Source organism: Bos grunniens, chromosome 9, assembly GCF_055505025.1.
Source record: "Bos grunniens cultivar Pamir isolate PY7600 chromosome 9, Bosgru_T2T1.0, whole genome shotgun sequence".
NCBI classification, from domain to species: domain Eukaryota; kingdom Metazoa; phylum Chordata; class Mammalia; order Artiodactyla; family Bovidae; genus Bos; species Bos grunniens.
The window spans coordinates 95,413,739-95,433,546 of record NC_141173.1 but is presented as its reverse complement, the minus strand read 5'-3'; the positions used below and the strand labels follow the sequence as shown (position 1 = coordinate 95,433,546).

The following is a 19,808-nucleotide window of genomic DNA, read 5'->3' as shown; positions in this document are numbered from 1 at the left end:
AAAAAAATGTTGCCTATATTTTTTTCCAAGTATTTAAAAAAATAAACAGCTTTATCATTGTTCAAATTAAATTGTTCCAGCACATTTAAAGAATAATGCATTGTATTTCTTTGACATTTACAGTCTAGTTTATGCCACAGTCAAGCGGCAAGTCTGTGTTTTACAGGTAAGGAGTTCCCTCACGTTCTGGACAAGGAAGAAAAAGGTCACAGTGGGTCGTGGGGCTGTTGCACGAACGTTATCCACCACCATACTAGTCACTGCCTGCTCAGTGAGAAGCTAGAACAGAAGGGGCCCCAACAACCCAGAATTAGGAATTTTAAGGAAAAAAAAAGGAAGTGCTATTTTACATATTAAGTTAAAAACGTGTGAACTAACTACTCTGAAATGCAGTATAGCTTCAAAAGTCAAGGAGGGTTCAGATAAATTAAAAAATAACAGGCTCAAAGTAAGTTATTTATGAACATCTGCAGGTGGAATGTAACCTTTTAGAAAGATCTTTCTAAAAATATGATTTAAAAGAAGGACACGACAGTCAGAAAGATGGATAAGCAGCAGCTGAATGTGTGGCTTTAACCTGCCTGTGTGGGAAGAAAGCCAAATTCAAAACAAGTGGTGCTGAGAAGACTAAAAGGATACTGATTAGGAAGAGTGTGGTGTGGTGTGCTGAGCTGGGGGCGGGGGGTTGGAGCGGGGGCCTGCCTGACCCACGGGCAGAGGAGAGGGCTGGCTCCTTCCTTTGACGCACAGCAGGCAGATCCTTTACCAGCTGAGCCACAGGGGACCCGCTCCTCCGACACACCTGCCTCCAAACAAAAGGTCCTCCCGGGAGAAGGCAATGCCAGAGTCACCAGAAAAGCCCAAGAGGCATATCCCTGGACCAAAAACAGTATTTTCTAACCAACATTCCGAAAATGAAATGGAAAAACCTGACAGCAACGTTCTCCGAAGCTACCAATCAACAACAGTATTTATAAAACATACCACAGTCTTGGCCCATTTAAATTGTTCATACATCCCAGACAACTGAGACCATAGATGGCTGTTAAAAATATTTTTACCCTATTAAAAATGCTCAGATTAATTAATTATGGTCATGTATTCTGTATTTTGTTACTCCTGGTTTCAGTTTATTTTGTCTTTGCTTTCAAATGATCTGATTAGATTTAATGTCAGATTGGACTAGTAAAATCCAACCTTCATAAGTTGATTATATTTTCTTTCAACCAACCTGGAAGAAAAAAATTAAACTTATGTGGACCAGTTTATATTACATTTATGTAGTGAGAAATCTTCTTCATAATACAACAAAATTTGAGATTGATTTTTTTTGGGGGGGTAAGGAAAAACAACTTTATTTGGAAATCCCTTAGGCAGAGAAGATGGTGGACTCTTGTCCCAAAGAATCATTTTATGTATTTATTTTTTAATATAAATTTACTTACTTTAATTGGAGGCTAATTACTTTACAATATTGTATTGGTTTTGCCATACATCAACATGAATCCACCACGGGTATACACGTGTTCCCCAGAGATTGATTTTAAATTTGTGTTTATGAGTTAAACTGCTTCAGCCAATCCTGAGCCAATGGTTGAAATAGGTCCCTGAATTAAAATACGATAAATAGCTCTGTTTTGTTTCCTTCACTTATTTTATGATTATCTCAATATAATTCCCCTTTATTGTAATGCTGTCCTTATTAATGTGGTTTCACCGGTGTTTTTGTATAATTCATTGAATCTCAGCTGGGTTGACTTTGCCCATCTGGCAACATTTGGAGACAGTTTTGGTGACTGCGGTGAGGGTGGTGCTACAGGCCAGAGATGCTGCTGGTTATCACAATGAGGAAGCGTCAGGCCCCAAATGTTAACGGCACCCAGGCTAAGAATCCCCGGTAAAATGTCAAATAACGTTTAACTGGGCTTCCCTGGTGTCTCAGTGGTAAAGAACCCGCCTGCCAATGTAGGAGATGCAGGAGATGTGAATTCGATCCCTGGGTTGGGACGATCCCCTGGAGAAGGAAATGGCAACCCACTCCAGTACTCTTGCCTAGAGATTCCATGGACAGAGGAGCCTGCAGTCTATGGGGTCACAAAAGAGTCTGATACAATTTAGCGACTAAACAACGAGATTTAACTACTATTTCTTCACATTTTATCTTGAGTAAACTTTAACTAGCCAACATTCTCAGGTATTATAGATTAACAAAATATACGAGAATGCTCAACTATGGTGATAACTTCACCTCCAAATTTTAAATATCTGAGCCAGACTAATTTGTAATTCAGGATGTCCACAAAAGCTACTTTAAAATATATAAAATCTGCAATTAACATTTAGTAACAGTACTTTGAAAAACTCTCTTAAAAGGTTAAGATATAAATATCCTATGAGCAGATAAATGTAAATGAGATGATTATTAGGCTTTACACTATTTAAAGCCTTTTATGTAGTTAAAAATATCAAGAGATATCTCCTAAAGCCCATTCACTTCTAAAGAGGTATGAAGCAGGAACATTTTCAGCTCCATCTTCTCAATTTTCTTGTTGACACTGGCTCTGGATAATCATTTAGCAATAACTGAACCAGGCCAAAGTACTGGAGCTTCGGCTTCAGTATCAGCCCTTCGAAAAAATATTCAGGGTTGATTTCCTTTAGGATTGACTGGTTTGATTTCCTCAAGTCCAAGCTCCAATATTTTGGCCACTTGATGTGAAGAACTGATTCATTAGAAAAGGCCCTGATACTGGGAAAGATTGAAGGCAGGAGGAGAAGGGGACGACAGAGGATGAGATGGTTGGATGACAGTATCAACTCGATGGACACGAGTTTGAGTAAGCTCCGGGAGTTGGTGACGGACAGGGAAGAATGGCGTGCTGCAGTCCCTGGGGTCACAAAGAGTCAGACACGACTGAGTGACTGAACTGAACTGAATCAGGTAGTCACCTAAATCGGTCAAATTCATTAAAATTAATATTAAAATTTCAGTACATTTTTCTCAAATTATCCCGCTTTTCCAGTACAATAACAGTGCAAACTACTGGATGTGCGGCTGCCTTCACGCGCACTGCACCTGCACGAGGGGCTCACGCCGGACACGCACGGCACGAGCCAAGGCCACAGAAGTCATGCCCTGCTCCAGCCAGAGTTTTGACACTAACCGCAGAGGACCCTTTTCCTTCCTCGCCCTCGCTTGCGAGGATATTCCCAGTTTATCGGGTCTGTGTTCAACATGCCAGACTTTTACAAGCAACTCTGAATGAACACCCTGGCTTCTCACTAATAATCAATCCTATAAAAATAGTCTGCAGCAGGCTTAAGAGGCAAGGTCTTTGTTAGAACCCAGCAAGAGAACGCCACACACACACCTAACAGCTATTTTGTTCGTGCTTTCAGGGAATGGCAAGAGCTTGACACACCACAGGCTTTCACACGTGTGCTTTGTTCCGTCAAGCCAGACTACGATTTACCTGGTTGTTGCTGTTGGCGGCCGATGCATTGGCTTGGGCTGTACTTGCTGACAGGGAGTCGAAGAAGGCTTGGTCGGCCACTGAATTTCCACAAGCAAACTGATCTTTTCCATCACTGGGCAAAATCTGAACATTGGGAAGGACCATAGTTACTTACTTCATAGACTATAGAGTTATTTCAGAGGTAGAATCCCTGATGGCAAGTAAGAACTATCAAAAGGTTTCTATTCTTAAAAGGTATGAGCTCAAGAATATCTGCCCTAATGATTCCTTTCTGCAAGTGTGCAGAATTCTTTAGAAAAACGCAATTAATACCAGGATCAGCTTATCACATTTTTCTCATTCTTGTCAGTTTTTAGGATCCTGAATGCACGGTGTACAGAGGTCAAACATGACATAACGTGAGACCCGTGGGCCAGGTTCAGGGACCTGTGAATCCTCTGATAGTGTCTGGAAAGGTGGGGTGCCTGCCCGTGCACATGTCGGGCTGGCCTGAATTCATTTGGTTTTTCCAGAAAAGATGCTCTAGAAAAACCCAAACAAACTTTCTGGCCAACCCAACATTTCAGCAATATCATCAGTATTCTCCAAAGCGCTCAAAATTCCCCACTGAACTCTCAGTCAGGACAACAGCCAGCCTTCCCATTTTGCAGGCAGCGCCCAGCACACACCCTCCCAGGGCACGTGATCTCTCTACTGGAGGGGAACCCAAGGCAACTCTGTTCCTGAGGTACACTTCAGTTTTACTCACAGGCTACCAGGCAGCCTCAGTTTCTCGCTATCACCCGGGATGAAAGAGGCAGGCTCACCATGGACCCAGGGCTCCGTTCTGCATGACCTATGGACAGCCAGCAGGGGGTGCCAGGAGGCCGACTCAGAGAGCCTTGGTCAGCTGGGTGGGGTGTGTCCCCACACCATCCTTGGCATTTATCACTGCAGAGCTTGCACCCGGCAACAGCTCACTCAAGATCCTGGGTCTTGGAGAATGGGAGAAGGAACTGACAGAGAGGTCCTAGACTAGCACAGGGAGAAGAAAGTGACCTTAGAGTCTGCTACTGAAACTCTCTGAGTCCACTCTACGAAAGTTGCTATCCTTGGAAGGAACTTCAGCTGAGTATTTGGAGTCACTCTTTGGCATATAAGTCTGTAGGTAATATTTCTTCTTGGTTCTACTTTAGTGAATTTTCTACATTTTATATAATCAGCAAGTATTATTTTTACAATGGAATTTTTTTCATTAAAAATAAAAATAGAGTTATCTTTCATTCTTGTCCTTTAAGTTGATAATTCGTAAAAACACATATGACAAAGACCAGGTTTAATTAATAAACAAGAGTAAATTCTTACCTCAACATAGTCTGTTGGAACAAGCCCTCGTTCTCCTTTGCTGTTTCTTCCTTCCAGCCATCCTCCACCAACATCCTCAAAAAGGTTAAAAGAAAAAAAAATATTATAGTTGGAATTTCCTGGAGAAATTTGGCTCTGGGAATTGTTATCCATAAAAAAAGTAATTAACGTTAACCCATTAACCTTTTCATTCCTATGGGGTTAACGCTGTTAAAAATGTCAAATTCTTAAGCTTTCTCTTTATGCCAGAAAAGGATATAATTTAAAAATGAGAAAAATCAAACTTCAACAATAATTGATCAGAGAGAGAGAAACAGAATGCCAAGATTTTGTAATTTCTTTCTGATGACTGGTCTGTGGTAGACTACACATGGTTTGCAGCTCTGATTGTCAAGGGGCAGAACGCACCCTCACTTCCAGAACCTGCGCTATCCTTCGTGACCTCTTCGGCCAACAGACTGAGGTGGAGATAACACAGGGTGAATACGGAGCCGGCCTCAAGAGGCTCTGCACACTTCAGCTCACTCTTCTTTCTTCCCCCAAAGAGCTGATATTTGGGTTGACAGATGATGACAGAGACAAGGCTCCGTCCGTCTCCCTGTTGGCCCACCCAAAGCCAGCCGACCCCCAGCAGGAGAAATGCCAGACAGAGGAGGTCATAGTGGCCTGCTCTGCCCTAGCGCCATGCTGGGTGATGCAGGCCCATGGGTGAGCCCAGGTCAGGAGAACCACTCAGCTGGCTTGTGGATCCCCAAGGAACAACAACAGACTGTTTAAGCCACTAAGCTTTGGGATTGCCTGTTATTTAGAAAACTGGCCCAACCTTCCAGAGCGCTCCTAGATAAATAATGTTAATAAACTAAACAGTATAATGTATTCTATGCCAGGATTCCCAATTTTTAATGTTACCTTTGAAAAATCCTACTGCTTCCCTTTAAGATAATAAGGGCTATCTTAAATTCATAAACCATACCCTAATTAACATCCACCTGAATCTAGATAACATATTCTTTAAAAAAGTCATTTTAAATGACTGTCCATTTCTTGACCACAACAGCAATTTAAATACTATTTTACCGAGAAATTAAGAGTGCTTCTTCATTAAAAAAAAAAAAAGTAAATATAAGCTTTCATGTCTTCTATGATTAAAAATAGGGCCTATTTACTTATACACACCTGGCATACTGTATAAAACTACATATATTTTTTTCTAACCAGCAATTCTTTTTTTAACCATCAGTACTGCACAAGCAACAGGAAAGGAATTCATGTGGGTTTGAAAGATCAGCCTATTAAAAAAATAAAATCTTAAACATAAATCCTTAAGAGACCAATTTAAACATAACAGTTCTCTTACTGGATTTGTAATTGTGATGATTTCGCCTTCGTTAACTGTCAGTTCATTATTTCCAGGTTCAGCAGAAAAATCATACATAACCCGAGCCTATTGGAAGTAAAGAGAAAAAGAGGAAGTTACAAATGTAAACGTAACAGTAAAAAAAAGAGAAAAAGAACCACCTATGCCGCTCACTTTGTGAACAACATGTCATGACCGCGGTTGCGGTTGTTTTGGAACAAAGGAAGACGTCGGATCAAAGTGATTCATCAGCCCTGTTTGTGAGGAAGAATGACACGAAGAGAGAGAGCCCTGCTCTGCTCTGGGAGGAGGGAGGTTTCTGGTCGCCGCCCACACTGCACTTGAGATCGGGCCCCGAAGAACTCAGAATAAACCCATTTCAGCAAGGGGAAAAGAGCACGCATGGCCTTCCTGGCAGGAGGTAAGGAGTGGAAATAAAGACACTGTTCACTGTGGGCACACGGACTCTCAGGGACTGAGGGATCTCCATGGAAGTATGTACACACGAGATGCACAGTCTTTAGATGAGCCTCCTGCTATTAAAACTCTCACTGTTCTTTACCTAGGGTAAATTTTGATGGTGCAGCAACCTTAGCCAACTAAAAACACAGAAATCTGAGCTGTGTGCAAGATATATTCATACTCTTCTACTAGAATACTTCCTACTAAGAAGAAAGTGTTGGTTGCTCAGTCGTCTCCGACTCTCTGCGACCCCATGGACTCCAGCCCACCTGGCTTTTCTGTTCATGGGATTCTCCAGGCAACAATACTGGAGTGGGTAGCCACTCCCTTCTCCAGGGGTTATTCCCGATCCAGTGATCGAATCCAGGTCTCCTGCTTTGCAGGTGGATGCTTTACCATCTGAGCCATACGAAGACTTACCTAGGGCTCTCGTATACTTGGGTCAGGTAACCTGAGCAGTTGTGATTTTCAAAATTTTTCTTGCCATGGAATCTGAATCTCATAGAAAATAGACTAAAGGGAAGCTGTTCTGGTTGATGTGAGGTGGGGCTGCTCTTTCAGGCCCTTCCTTAAGCAGATGCTTGAGGTACCAACCCTGAGATGTGGGTTCCTTGGAATAACTGCCATGCACGTATTCCAAGAAAGACAACTACTGCTGTAAAAAATACATATACTTTTATGTTATGTGCATTTAGTCCATCTCAAATTCTAAATAATTGTCTCTTCATGTACTGTCTTATAGAAGGCAGTCCATCTTACAAATCGAGACCACATGTACCTAGGAAACGTGGTTTGTTTTGAATTCATCCTGGTGCTTCCCGGTGGCTCAGTGGTAAAGACTCCACCTGCCAAAGCAGGAGACGTGGGCTCGATCCCTGGTCAGGGAGGATCCACATGCCGCGGAGCACTAAGCCCACGTGCACAACTGCTGAGCCTGTGCTCTAGAGCCGTGCGCAGCAGCTACTGGAGGCCCTGCGCCTGGAGCCTGAGCTCCACGACAAGAGAAGCCGCCACAAGGAGAAGCCTGCGCACCGCAACGGAGGAGCCCTCGCTTTCCGCAACTAGAGAAAGCCCACGCGGCAATGAAGACCAAAGAATGAATATAAATAAATAAACAGAATTATATCTATATAAAAGTAATTGTCCTAAGAGGCAAAGCGAAGTCTGCCTACAGAGTTCATCAGCTAGGACTAGCGGGCATACACGCCTTTAACACGCATTTGCTGCACACCGACCATGGGGCAAGAACGCGCTGGCCAGTGCTTCCTCCACACCTGCTTAAGGACACCTGAAATGCTTCTAACAGGGACCAAGGATTCACATCCGGTGGCAGAAGATTACGGGGAAAGATCCCAAATTCTAATTTACTTTGAAATACATCAAAAATTATAAGATGAACTGGTGGAGGAATGTGATAAAGCAGGTATAGTAAGTAAACCTATTTATGGAATCTTGATAGTGGGTTTATGGTGTCCAATGGAAAATGAGTTCAACTTTTCTACATGCTTGAAATTTTTCATAATAAAATGTTGGAAAGAAATGAACAGTAGTGCACAGCATCAGATCCTTTACTTTTACACACTGGGAAGGGGGACTGAGAGCCAGGCTCAGGTAGAGTGAGAATTCTGCAAGTGTCACCGTTTTCCTGAGGTCACTACGAGGACAGCGACCCTGGGCTGAGGTATGTTCCTCACGCAGCTGCAAAAGGAGATAGAATTCAGCTTGTCCCACTCAGGACTAAAACATGTTTTTAAAAACATGTCAAACCAACCTCAATCCCTCATGCAATGAGGGCAGATAGGAGGTAAAGGCCTGAGGAGGGAGAGGGGGGCTCCCCAGGCCAGGACGCACCCCCAGGACAAGAGCCAGACAAGGAACCCACTGTTTTGATCCTGCTCCTTGAGGATCCGTTAACAATTTTTTTGATCCACTTAAGTCCAACCAGGCCTCAGATACAGAATAGCAAAGCCTCTCCTTTACTAAACTTAACAACTTGGTGAAACAGAATGTGAAACAAGTCAAAAATAAAAAAATGGAAACTCCCCTACACATTTAAATATTACTGAACATCTACCCACAGAAAATGTCTATAAGCACTGTAGGTTTATTTTAAACATTGACTTAGGACTTGTTTTTTTTTTTTTAAACCTAGAGATGCTTAAGAATTATAACTGAGACTAACTTTGGGGAAGATTTAAAAAGCACATCCCCAAATGAGCATAAATGTCAACAGGAAAAAAAAAAAAAAGCCACTGAGCTGAGAAGAGCAACTCGGTTGCTCTAGGTGAGCAGGTTTGGCGCAGACTGGAAGCCCGCCAACACCAGCTCCTCTCCCGTCTTCTCTCGGCCTCCAGGTCTCCTCACCTTCCCACCCTCGCCGCCACTACAGGGTCCACGCAAACAAAGATGCTGCCCTCGACCTCAACTGCCGAGCCGCCGACTATTTCTGATGTGGTCGTTGAAAGAAAAGGTTATTTTTCTCACTCCCTTTTCCAGTAGTAGCTGTTCTTTAAGAAACAACTCCAAGCATTTCAAGGGCTAAATTTCCACAGTTCCTGGTCAGTCAGAATTGGTGGCAGCCATTGAGAATAGCTCCAAAATTAATTTTCTTCTGTAAATTTTTTTAAGAATAGACTACCAGTAAAATTGATACATGCTTTTAAAAATGTTTTTCCGAAAATGGGTTGAGGTATGTTCTCCTGAAACATGACGCACTTGGAGGAGATTTCTAACTGGCCAACTAGACAAGCAGTGCGGCTTGAGAAACCTCCAAGACAAAGAGAAATGTAAACATAAATTCATTGCGTAGGAATATGTTTCCAAGAAACGAATAGAATGATCTTAAGTCTCTGTGTAACAAAAGGCAATTTACAATCACAAGGGGGAAGAAATCCTTCGGAATACTTTCACTAAACCAATCAAACTGTACCATCCACTGCCGTGTCACTCCGCCCAGCCTCCACTCCACTCATGCACAATGATTCTGGAAATACTTGGACCAAGGGAATCCAAAGGCCATGTTGTGACCAAACTGCTGGAGGCTGGGATGACTCTAAGAGACTTTCTACCCAGACTCGCCCGGACCAAAGCTTCTTTATTTGGTGTATAGAACAATCAGATGAAAGCATCTGAACAGTTCTTGGATGTGGTGGCATCAAACTGGCCATATCACACATAGCATCACTATTACCTCAATCACTAATATATAAAACATGAGCTACCAGGGAAAGAACTCTGCAATTCACATGAAAAGGTTTAAAGAGCATCTAGAACTCAAGAAAAAGACCGGCAATCCACCAGAAAAATGGGCAGAGAAACACGGCTCACAGAAAAAAATAAATGGTCCTTATACCATTTATGTCTGGGGAAAAAAAATGCTCAATCCCACACATGAAGGAAGACAAGTTGATCGGCAGATGTAGCCAGATCTCCCTTTGCTGGGGACTGCACTATTTAAACCTCTGCCAGCAATACGAAAGAAACGGTTCTCCCCAGCTTCACAAACAAAATCAATCACCCAACCTTTGTATTTCTGCTCATCTGATAAGTGAGAAATTTTGCCTCAATACAGTTTTCAAGATCCATTTACCCTTAGATCCAGAAGTCTCATTTTGAGAATCCATTCTCTACACGCATGTGTGTACCACGGCACTTAGTGCAGCACTGTTTGCAATATGAAAAGACTGCAGACCACCCTGGTAGCTACTAAAAGGGAATTAGTTACATAGACCATGGTATAGCATCACAAGAAAATATGTAGCAATAAAAGAATGGGAACAATCTATGTACTGACACGAACTACTGTATCATTAACTGAGGAGAGCTAGCTAGCTGCACAATAGGGCATGTAGTATGCTACTTTTTTCAGAGGCAGAATACTTATACTTGCCAGTACTTCCATAAAGAAGCACTGCTGCTAAGTCACTTCAGTCGTGTCCGACTCTGTGCAATCCCATAGACAGCAGGGACCAGGCTCCCCCGTCCCTGGGATTCTCCAGGCAAGAACACTGGAGTGGGCTGCCATTTCCTTCTTCAATGCATGAAAGGGAAAATTGAAAGTGAAGAAAGAAGCACTAGATAATTAAAAGAAATTCTTTTAAAATTGGTTGCCTATAGAGATGGGAGAGGAAAATGAATGGATAAGAATAGTGAGATTTCTCAGTTTATTTCTTATCATTTTAACTGTGTACATGTATCACCTGCCCAAGACTTCTAAATGAAGATGGCGTGGGGGGGAGGTTACAAGAATCAGCAAAAGAGAACTAGTTAGAAATAATGTAAGGAGATGTGTAAGGGAAAACTTTATAATATTCCTGAAAGACACAGAAAATGGGAAAAGCTGAGGAGTGTGGCACGCTGTTTGCAACAATGGCCACAATCAATCTTCCCATCCCTCTCTGAATACCCTCTGCAAGGTGACTTTGCCACTCCTCCCAGTACCAAGTGGAGGCTGTTTTTCCACCTTTTGACTCTGGACTCGTTCATTTGCTTGCTTTGGCTGACAGGGTAACAGCAACTGTGATACAAGCAAAGGGCATGAAGCACCTGCCGGGTGGGGCCTGCCCTCCCAGTTGCCAGGATCACCTCCCCAACCACATGAGCCTCTGCAAAAGAGAGACCACCGTCTCACCCCAGCCATCCCAACTGCACAAGGCGAGACCCCGGTATGTGGGCAAAGCCACCCACGGCCATCGAGGCCTGGGCAGGCTTTTCAGACCACAAGAACCACTCACAGCCAATCTGCAGAGGTACAGGGAATAACATGCTGTCTTAAGTCATTAAGTTTACAGAAAACCATGAAGAGCACCAAAGGACATCTTAGGTGAATTTTTAAAATAATCTTGCAGCGGAGGAGGACTTCAAATACGGAACAGAAATCCTGAAGAGAGAAAAATTTCTCTTCTCCCAAAATAACACATACCTACCTTGCCTGGCAAAAGCCATTATCAATAAGATTAAACAAACAAAACAAATGACAAGACAGGAAAAATATGTGACTTTTATCACAGACTAAAGTTGGCTCTCCTACTCTATGAAGGGTAACTATGAATCAGTAAAAATAAAAGGCTCTCAAAAATGTAAAACCTCACTTATAAAACTAAACAAATATGAATTTTCCACTATTAACTGGCAAAACAAAAACCTTTGATCAGAACATCGTGGGTGAGGGTGTAGGGGCAGAGAAAGAGGAGATACGTAGAGCTGCTGGCAGTGAGAGGCAGCCTGGCAGTGCCTATCAAAATCCAACTCAGCCTCCAGGAAGTCTTCCTCCAGAAATATTCACACATGTGCAAACGGTTATTCACTGCAGCTCTGTTTACAGAGCAAAGGACCAGGCCAGCCTGAAAGTAAGGATTGGTTAGTCAAATAGGGCCCTGCCATGGAAGGGAGTATCAAGTACTCTGGCCAAAAAAAAGAGAAGGGCTTGCTTATTTTTCACATGTGGAATCATCTCTAAAGTGTATACATTAAATGAGAAAATAAAGCAAAGTACACCATTGTGTCAAAAAAAAAAGAAAGAAAGAAAGAAAGAAAATGCATCTGCTTATCTCTATAAAGATATATAGAAGTAACATTGCCTCTACGAGAAGACAGCCGGCTGAAGGACAGATAGGAGAGAAATTTTCAGTGTTATCTTTATGTACCATTTTAAGTGCTGTTTTTTTTAATATGAACTTACTGTTCAGTCAAAAAAAAATTATAAATCAGAAGCACTGTCTTATACCACTAACCCAGGAAGCTCAGAATCTTGCTGAAATTACCACAGTCTTTTCGAGAATGTTTCCCCAGGTATGACAAAACACAAAATGCTCCAAAGTTTAACTCAAAAAATGGCTGGAAGGCAATCAGAATCCGGAGTAAAGTCTATACACATTCCTGGAGCTCTCAGTCTGCGTGCTGCTATTTCTGTGTGTGTGTATGTAAAAAGGCACTTTTACAACAACAAAAGCAATATAATGAAGATAAAAAAGGAAAAGTCAGAAAATGTTCCTCTTCACCCCAAAGGGCACAAGCGCTAATAGATTTGAAAGTACCCCTCAGGATGTTCTGCATTTGACATGCGTGTGTGCGTGTGCACTCGCACACACACACACACACATATACACACACCCAACCAGAACCACGGCACCCATACACCTCTGCATTTCATGTTTCATCTAGTCTTCGGACTCTTCATATCAGCATATCTACCCTGCTCTTTATCTGAGTTGCAAGGCTACTAATCACCACTCAACCTCCAGGGCAAAGCACAGGAAAACCTACTTACCTGTGGCTAAGAAAAAACTGCACCCCCCTCCAAATTCAAATAGCTTTACTGTGTTTCCTGGTTATAAAATGACATGTACGTTATAGAAAAACAAGATAAAGGTTTACCAGCAAACAGTACCCCAGTCTCAAACTTCAGAGACAGTGAGCAGGAAACACACACGCTCCCCTGACAGTGGGCTGTCTGCGCCACCCCTGCCCCCCAGCGCATCCTGACAATGTTTTCATTTCTCCCCCAAAGTGGGGATGAACTGTAATTACTGGCAACGTGGTGATAAGAGCTGGCTTCAGAGCCAGACCACGAGTCCAACTGCCCATTCTACTTACTGTTTCACCAGCCGTGTAAACTTGGCTGAATTCCTCAAAGTCTCCGGCTCAAATTCCTCAAGAATGCAATAAGGCCAACAGTATATGCCTCGTGACACAAATGATCAGTGAAGTAATAGATGTAAGGTGCTCAGAACAGTGACTGGCATAAAGGGCTCAATTAACGCTAGCTATCATGACCTCCAGCGTTTCCCCTGAGTATTATACATACATTCTGCGTGTGCTAAAAAAACTTGCTGCCGCACAAGGGAAACAGCCAGTGCCAGGTTACTGACTCACACAAGTAGTTCTAGAGCCTGTCACTTCACCTGACTGAAGGAGAGCCAGACCGCCTGAGAGGCTGACCAGAAAGAGCGTCCACCCCCACTGCGTGTAGTTTGAGTGCGAAGGTAAGGGGTAACCAAGGCTGACGGTGGTCCACAGGGAATTCCTCAACCCCAATCATTTGAAACAATATTAGAATGATGAAAATTAATCAGGAGACCAATTTTAAAATAAAAAGAAATCAAGTTTCTCTGTAAACAATCACTTGATTTTTTTTAATGTATGTATATACAAAGATAATTGGGGGTTATTCCCAAGTGCAACAACAACAACAACAAAAAACAAAATACCAAGCAGAAGCGATAACCAAATGCATGAAGAGCCTTAGTAAAGAAAACCTTTTCAATAAATCACACTGTGTTCCGGAGAACAAAGGTAGGACATCACAGAGATGCCCAGCCACAAATATAACGTCATTTCATCTAAAATCCAAAAGATTTCTTTTTGAGAAACTGTGAATGAACTTGTCCCAAAGCACTCTGCTCACTTTAAAAAGGGCACCTGAAACGTACCATGACTTGAAAAACCAAAAATGACCAAACTTCACCTTTAGCACTTTAAGGCCACAAACAAAAATCAACAGCCAGAGATCATACGATCATTCTCAAGACTTTTTAACATTTTCATCCACCTCTAATATAAACTCAGCCTAGTTTCCAAAACGGCACAAAGTACCTTAAAGTATTCATTTTCCTCATTAGGTTGAAAGACTGTCCCTTAAAACAAGTCCCTACTTCAGCTGTTAGTCTTTTTTGTCTTAATGCTAGTGATCACCAGCAAGGACCACCGAGCCCTTTACTACACTGATTATTCTGTACTGAATACCCAACAACCCCATTTAGGGGGAAAAAAAAATCTCTCTTAAAAGTTAAGAGAAATAAGTCCTCACAAAGGACTCTATCAAAATATTCTATTATACTCAGTGCTTCAGATTCCTTGCAGGGACTGAAATTTCCCCTAAATCCGTATTTTTTTTCAAATACAGAGAGCTTCAGAGCGCTCACTGAGTGCTGGGGAAAGCACAGGCAAGGGCGCCCGAGCAGTGGCGCAGCTTCTCTGCTGTCTGGAGGTCTCGTGGGTCAACTGTGACCGCACGCGAAATGGCAAAAAAATTAACCCTGTCCCCTAGAACGTCATCATTTTCCTGATAGAACACCAATCGACCCAAGGCCTTTTAGGATAAAGCTACTAAAAGGAGAGACTAAAAAAACTACAGTATAGACCAAGTAAAATTTAAAAAAGAAAAAAAAACTAGAACATAAAGTAAATAATTGATACATCAAAATCTAGTTGTGAAAACAACTAATCAAGGGAACTCCCTGGAGGCCCAGTGGTTAGGACTCTGCTCTTTCACTGCCAACCGCCTGAGGGCCTGGGGTTCCATCTCTGGGAGGGGAACTATGATCCCATAAGGACCAAGAAAAAAAGAAAATCAACCAATCAAATAGCAAAAAGCAACAAAGAAGTAACTGGTATTAGATTTGCTCTGTGACCACATACTGACAAAAACAGCTAGAAAACTGGACAAAATTATACAAAGTAACAGTTTCCAGAGACTCCGCAAAAGGACAGCACAGGAAAGGAAACTCCCAGAGAAAAGAAAGGGAAGATGAGCCCTGTGAAGGCTCTGGCTTTCTGACCCGGGGCACTGTCTTTCTGACCGGGGGCACTGTCTGACCAAGTGCTGCAAGAAGCCAAGAGCCCCAGGCAGGAAGCACAGGTCCTGCAAAGTTGACAAGCCAGAGACCAAAATTCCAGGAGGCTGGCCACCTGATGCGGAGAGTTGACTCAATGGAAAAGACTCTGACGCTGGGAGGGATTGGGGGCAGGAGGAGAAGGGGACGACAGAGCATGAGATGGCTGGATCGCATCACTGACTCAATGGACGTTGAGTCTGAGTGAACTCCGGGAGTTGGTGATGGACAGGGAGGCCTGGCGTGCTGCGATTCATGGGGTCGCAGAGAGTCGGACACGACTGAGCGACTGAACTGAAATGAACTGAACCGAAGGCGGCTGAAATCCGAGGACAAACTACCCGAAAGGAGTTACTCAGGGAAAAGGCTCCAGAAACCTGCGCAAAGGTCTCCTTGAGCTGGTTGGTAAATACTGAACTGCACACAACTGGGCAAACTGCTTTAAGGCCCGGCAAAGGTCAACTCTTGGGAGCTGCAGGGTCAAAGCACTGTCGGAGGTCAGGCAGAACCAGAAGATACTAGAGCTCTGACTAGCCAGAGAGGGAAATTCCACTGAACACACCCAAAGCATTCAAGGTAACGACCCCAGGCAGGCTAGGGCTAAAGGCTACCCTGGAGTCAACACACTCAGAAGTTACCCTTGAAAGAAAGGAACTGATGCAACATCACCCATAAAGAGAAATGTCTTAAAAGCAGCCAAAGATGGGGGCGGGAGCTAGACTCATGACACACAAAGGAACAAAGAAAGACTGTAGGCTTCTTATTAGAAACAATACAAGCAAAATCCACCTGTAAAGCAGTGGAAAATAACAAAATCTATCAACAGAATTCTGTGCCCATCAAAAACATCCTTCAAAACTAAACATGATATAAAGACATTTCCAGACGAAAGCTAAATTTGTCACCAGTAAACCAACACTACCAGAAATATTAAAGGAAGCTGTTTAACCAGAAGGAAAATGATACCAAACACCTGAATTTACACCAAAGAAAGAGCGTCAGAAATAATATGTAGGCAAAAAAAAAAATACTCATCGTTTAATTTCCCTAAAAGATATCTGACTTTAAAAGTCAGATAACTGACTTTTGAAACAAGAATAACCACAGTGTATTGTGGGGTTTATAAAACTGAGAAATAAAATGTACAAAGAAAACAGCACAAAGGTCAGGAAGGAGATATAGAAACGTGCTGCTGCTGCTGCTAAGTCGTTTCAGTCGTGTCCAACTCTGTGTGACCCCATAAACAGCAGCCCACCAGGTCCCCCCATCCCTGGGATTCTTCAGGCAAGAACACTGGAGCTGGTTGCCACTTCCTTCTCCAATGCATGAAAGTGAAAAGTGAGAGTGAAGTCGCTCAGTCGTGTCCGACCCTCAGCGACCCCATGGACTGCAGCCTACCAGATTCCTCCATCCATGGGATTCTCCAGGCAAGAGTACTAGAGTCGGGTGCCATCGCCTTCTCCATAGAGATGTACTAGGTTCTCATAGTATGCGAAGTGCTGTATTGTTATTTGAAATTAGAAATGTGTTAAGATACCAATGCATACTGTGAACCTGAGGGCAATCATGGATGGATGGGTGGATGGATGGATGGAAGGAAGAAAATAAATACTCCAATTAAAAGACAGATTGTCAACCTGATACAAAGTAAGACCCTGGGCTTCCCTGGTCGCATAGTGGATAAGAATCGCCCGCCGATGCAGAGGACAACGGGCTTAATCCCTGGCCCACGAAGATCACACATGCTGTGGGGCAGCTAAGTCCATGCACCACAACTACAGAGCCCATGTTCTGCAACAAGAGATGGCACTGCAATGAGGTAAATATATAAAAGAAAAAAGATCTGCAGATACGCTATTGATGAGAAATTCACTTTAAGAGACAGAAAACTTGGAAGTAAAGGAATGAAAGTTAAGAAGAGATGGCAGCACTACTGCAGGGGCTCTAGCTCACATAAAGGTCAGGACGGGGGCAGAGGAAGTGCACAGACTCCCCAAGGACTGAGGCCCCGGGGGGAAGAGAGCCGAGAGCCAGGATCCCTGGAGGCCTGTACAACCTGACTTTGGATGTGCGTGCAAGAAGCAGGCAGGCAGATGTCACTGCAAAACTCCTCCCGCCACGAGAGACAGGGAAGGAAGACACCGGGGCCCTTTTCTTCTGAAGACAACTGGTCCTGGGAAAAGGCCAGTTTAACAGAATTTCAGTATTTCAGAAAGTAGACAAGAATTTCACAACACATAGTAGGTAAACTAACATCAGAAAAAACAGATGGTGCACCAGGTACTGGATTTACTCTCTAACTTCAGACAAGTCAAATGCTGACCAAAATCTAAGAATCAGCACGGCAACTCTGGAGAGTGCTCCTGGAGAGAGTGAGGACAAGCCCAAGAATCGGGGAGGGGAGACCAGGCAGAGGCTGTCGATGAGAGCGGGGAGGCGCTGGAGGCCAGGGTTCACAGGGGAGGGTGTGGGAGAGCAAAGGGCCACACACAGGCCGCCCTGGAGACCTGTGGAGGGACCATCTCTCAGAGTCCCCGCTGAGAACTGATCAGCGCGCGAAGCAAGAAAACCACCCAAGGAAGAACCGCCCAAGGAGCACGCAGGACAACCTCCAAGGGGGTAATTAAGAGATATGTGGGATACCTGTTAGTATTTTGCAAAATCGACTTTAGTTTATAAAATCAAGACATTTATGCTTGCCTGGAAAACGGTAAATTTACGTTACATATATTTTACCATGATTTTTAAAGTGAAAGTGATGTCACTCAGTTGTGTCTGACTCTTTGCGACCCCATGGACTATATAGCCTACCAGGCTTCTCCATCCATGGGATTTTCCAGGCAAGAGTACTGGAGTGGGTTGCCATTTCCTTTTCCAGTGATTTTTAAAAGTCCATGCAAATAAATAGTACAATGGTGGGGGGAGGGGAACACAACTAACGTTACCCTAATTGCACTGCATTCCGTCTACGGAATGAGCTTTCTGTGGCTGATGGTACACCCCCTAACACATGGACAGCCACCAGCAGCTAGCAGTAATGTGGGTTTAAAAGTCAAAGAAACAAAAATGTAATCTCAAAAGTGGCCTGCCAGAAGTGTTAAACAAAATAAAATACTTTCAGTGTAGACACCAAGGATACAAAGCAGATGTGATGAGCTTCACACTGTAAAACCACTTTAAATTTTTTTTGCTTTAGGGCACTCTTGGGGGGTTACATGTAAGCACATGACCTCGGCTGTAATTTCAAAAAACAGGGACTTCCCTGGAGATGCTGTGGTTTGGATTCTCCCACTGCTGAGGGGGCGAGTTCAGTCCCTGTGAGAAAAGCTGCAGTGTGAGGAGGGGCGGGGGGGGGGGGGGTGGTGGGAATGAAAGGAAGGAAGGAAGGGAGAGGAGAGGCCAGGAGAAAACTCTCACAGACTACAAAGATAACTGCCCCCTACGCTATATGCTCAGAGGCTCTTAGCCAGTTATACTTTCTAACTAATCCATGATTTTATTTAACTTCTCTGCTCTCTTCTCCTCCTTAGCATTTAAACCACTCTTTAAAGAATTCCTACTTCAACCCCAAATACTCCTTGGACCAATGTCTTCTCTTAACATCTCTAAGAAATTTGAATTTATTGTGTAAGCACACTCAGTCGTGTCCGACTCTCTGTGACCCCATGGACTGTATTCCGTCAGGATCCTCTGTCCATGGAATTCTCCAAGCAAGAATACGGGAGTGGGTTGCCATTTCCTCCTCCAGGGGATCTTCCCAACTCGGGGATCGAACCCAGGTCTCCTGTATTGGCAGGCGGATTCTTTACTACTGTGCCACCTGGGAAGCCTCAACCCCAGATACTCCTCTATCCCTCTGATCTATGCCTTCTCTTAACTTCTCTAAGAAATATGAATTTATTAATCAATTTACTTTCTTACTGGGGTATAGCTGGATTTAGTGTTAATGTCTGCTGCATAGAAAAGTGATCCAGTTACATATATAATCTCTTCCATATTCTTTTCCAGCATGATTTATCACAGGATTCTGGATTCAGTCCCCCATGCTACACAGTAGGACTTTGTTGTTTATCCATCCTATTTGCAATAGTTGGCATCTGCTAATCCTAAACTCCCAATCCATCTCCCCCAACCCTGGCAACCACAAGTCTGCTTTCTAGGTCTGTGAGTCGGGTTTTGTTTCGTAGGTGGTTCATTCGTGTCTTACTTAGATTTCACATCTAAGTGATAATGTATATATTTGTCTCTTTTGGACTTCACTCAGTGTGATAATCTCTATGTCCATTTAAGTTGCTGTAAATGGCATTATTTCATTCTTTTTCATGGCTGAGTAGCATTCCACTGTATATGTACCATATCTTCTTTATCTATTCAAAAGAAATTTAAATTTTAAGACAAGCTGTCCACGTTCACTGTGTCCACCTCATTTGCTACTCACTCTTCACCCCACAGCAGCCGAGCTTTGCCTGTGTAACGACACTGGAATGGCTCTGTCAAGGCCACGAGCAACCCTCCTGGAGGGAAACTAGTGGACCTGCGGGGCTCAGCTCACTCCAC

The 19,808-nt window shown here is 43.3% G+C and overlaps 1 protein-coding gene across 2 annotated transcripts in view; it reads right to left on the bottom strand.

The window, feature by feature from the left end:
• SNX9 (sorting nexin 9) overlaps window positions 1-19,808 on the bottom strand; it is an 89,731-nt gene that overhangs the window by 44,923 nt on the left and 25,000 nt on the right. For both annotated transcript variants that reach the window (XM_086318542.1, XM_086318541.1), the window contains exons 2-4: window positions 6,178-6,264; window positions 4,821-4,895; window positions 3,474-3,599 (exon numbers count right to left, since the gene is read on the bottom strand). In XM_086318542.1, coding sequence (XP_086174668.1) covers window positions 3,474-3,599; window positions 4,821-4,895; window positions 6,178-6,264 — 288 coding nt within the window. The remainder of the gene's footprint in view (window positions 1-3,473; window positions 3,600-4,820; window positions 4,896-6,177; window positions 6,265-19,808) is intronic.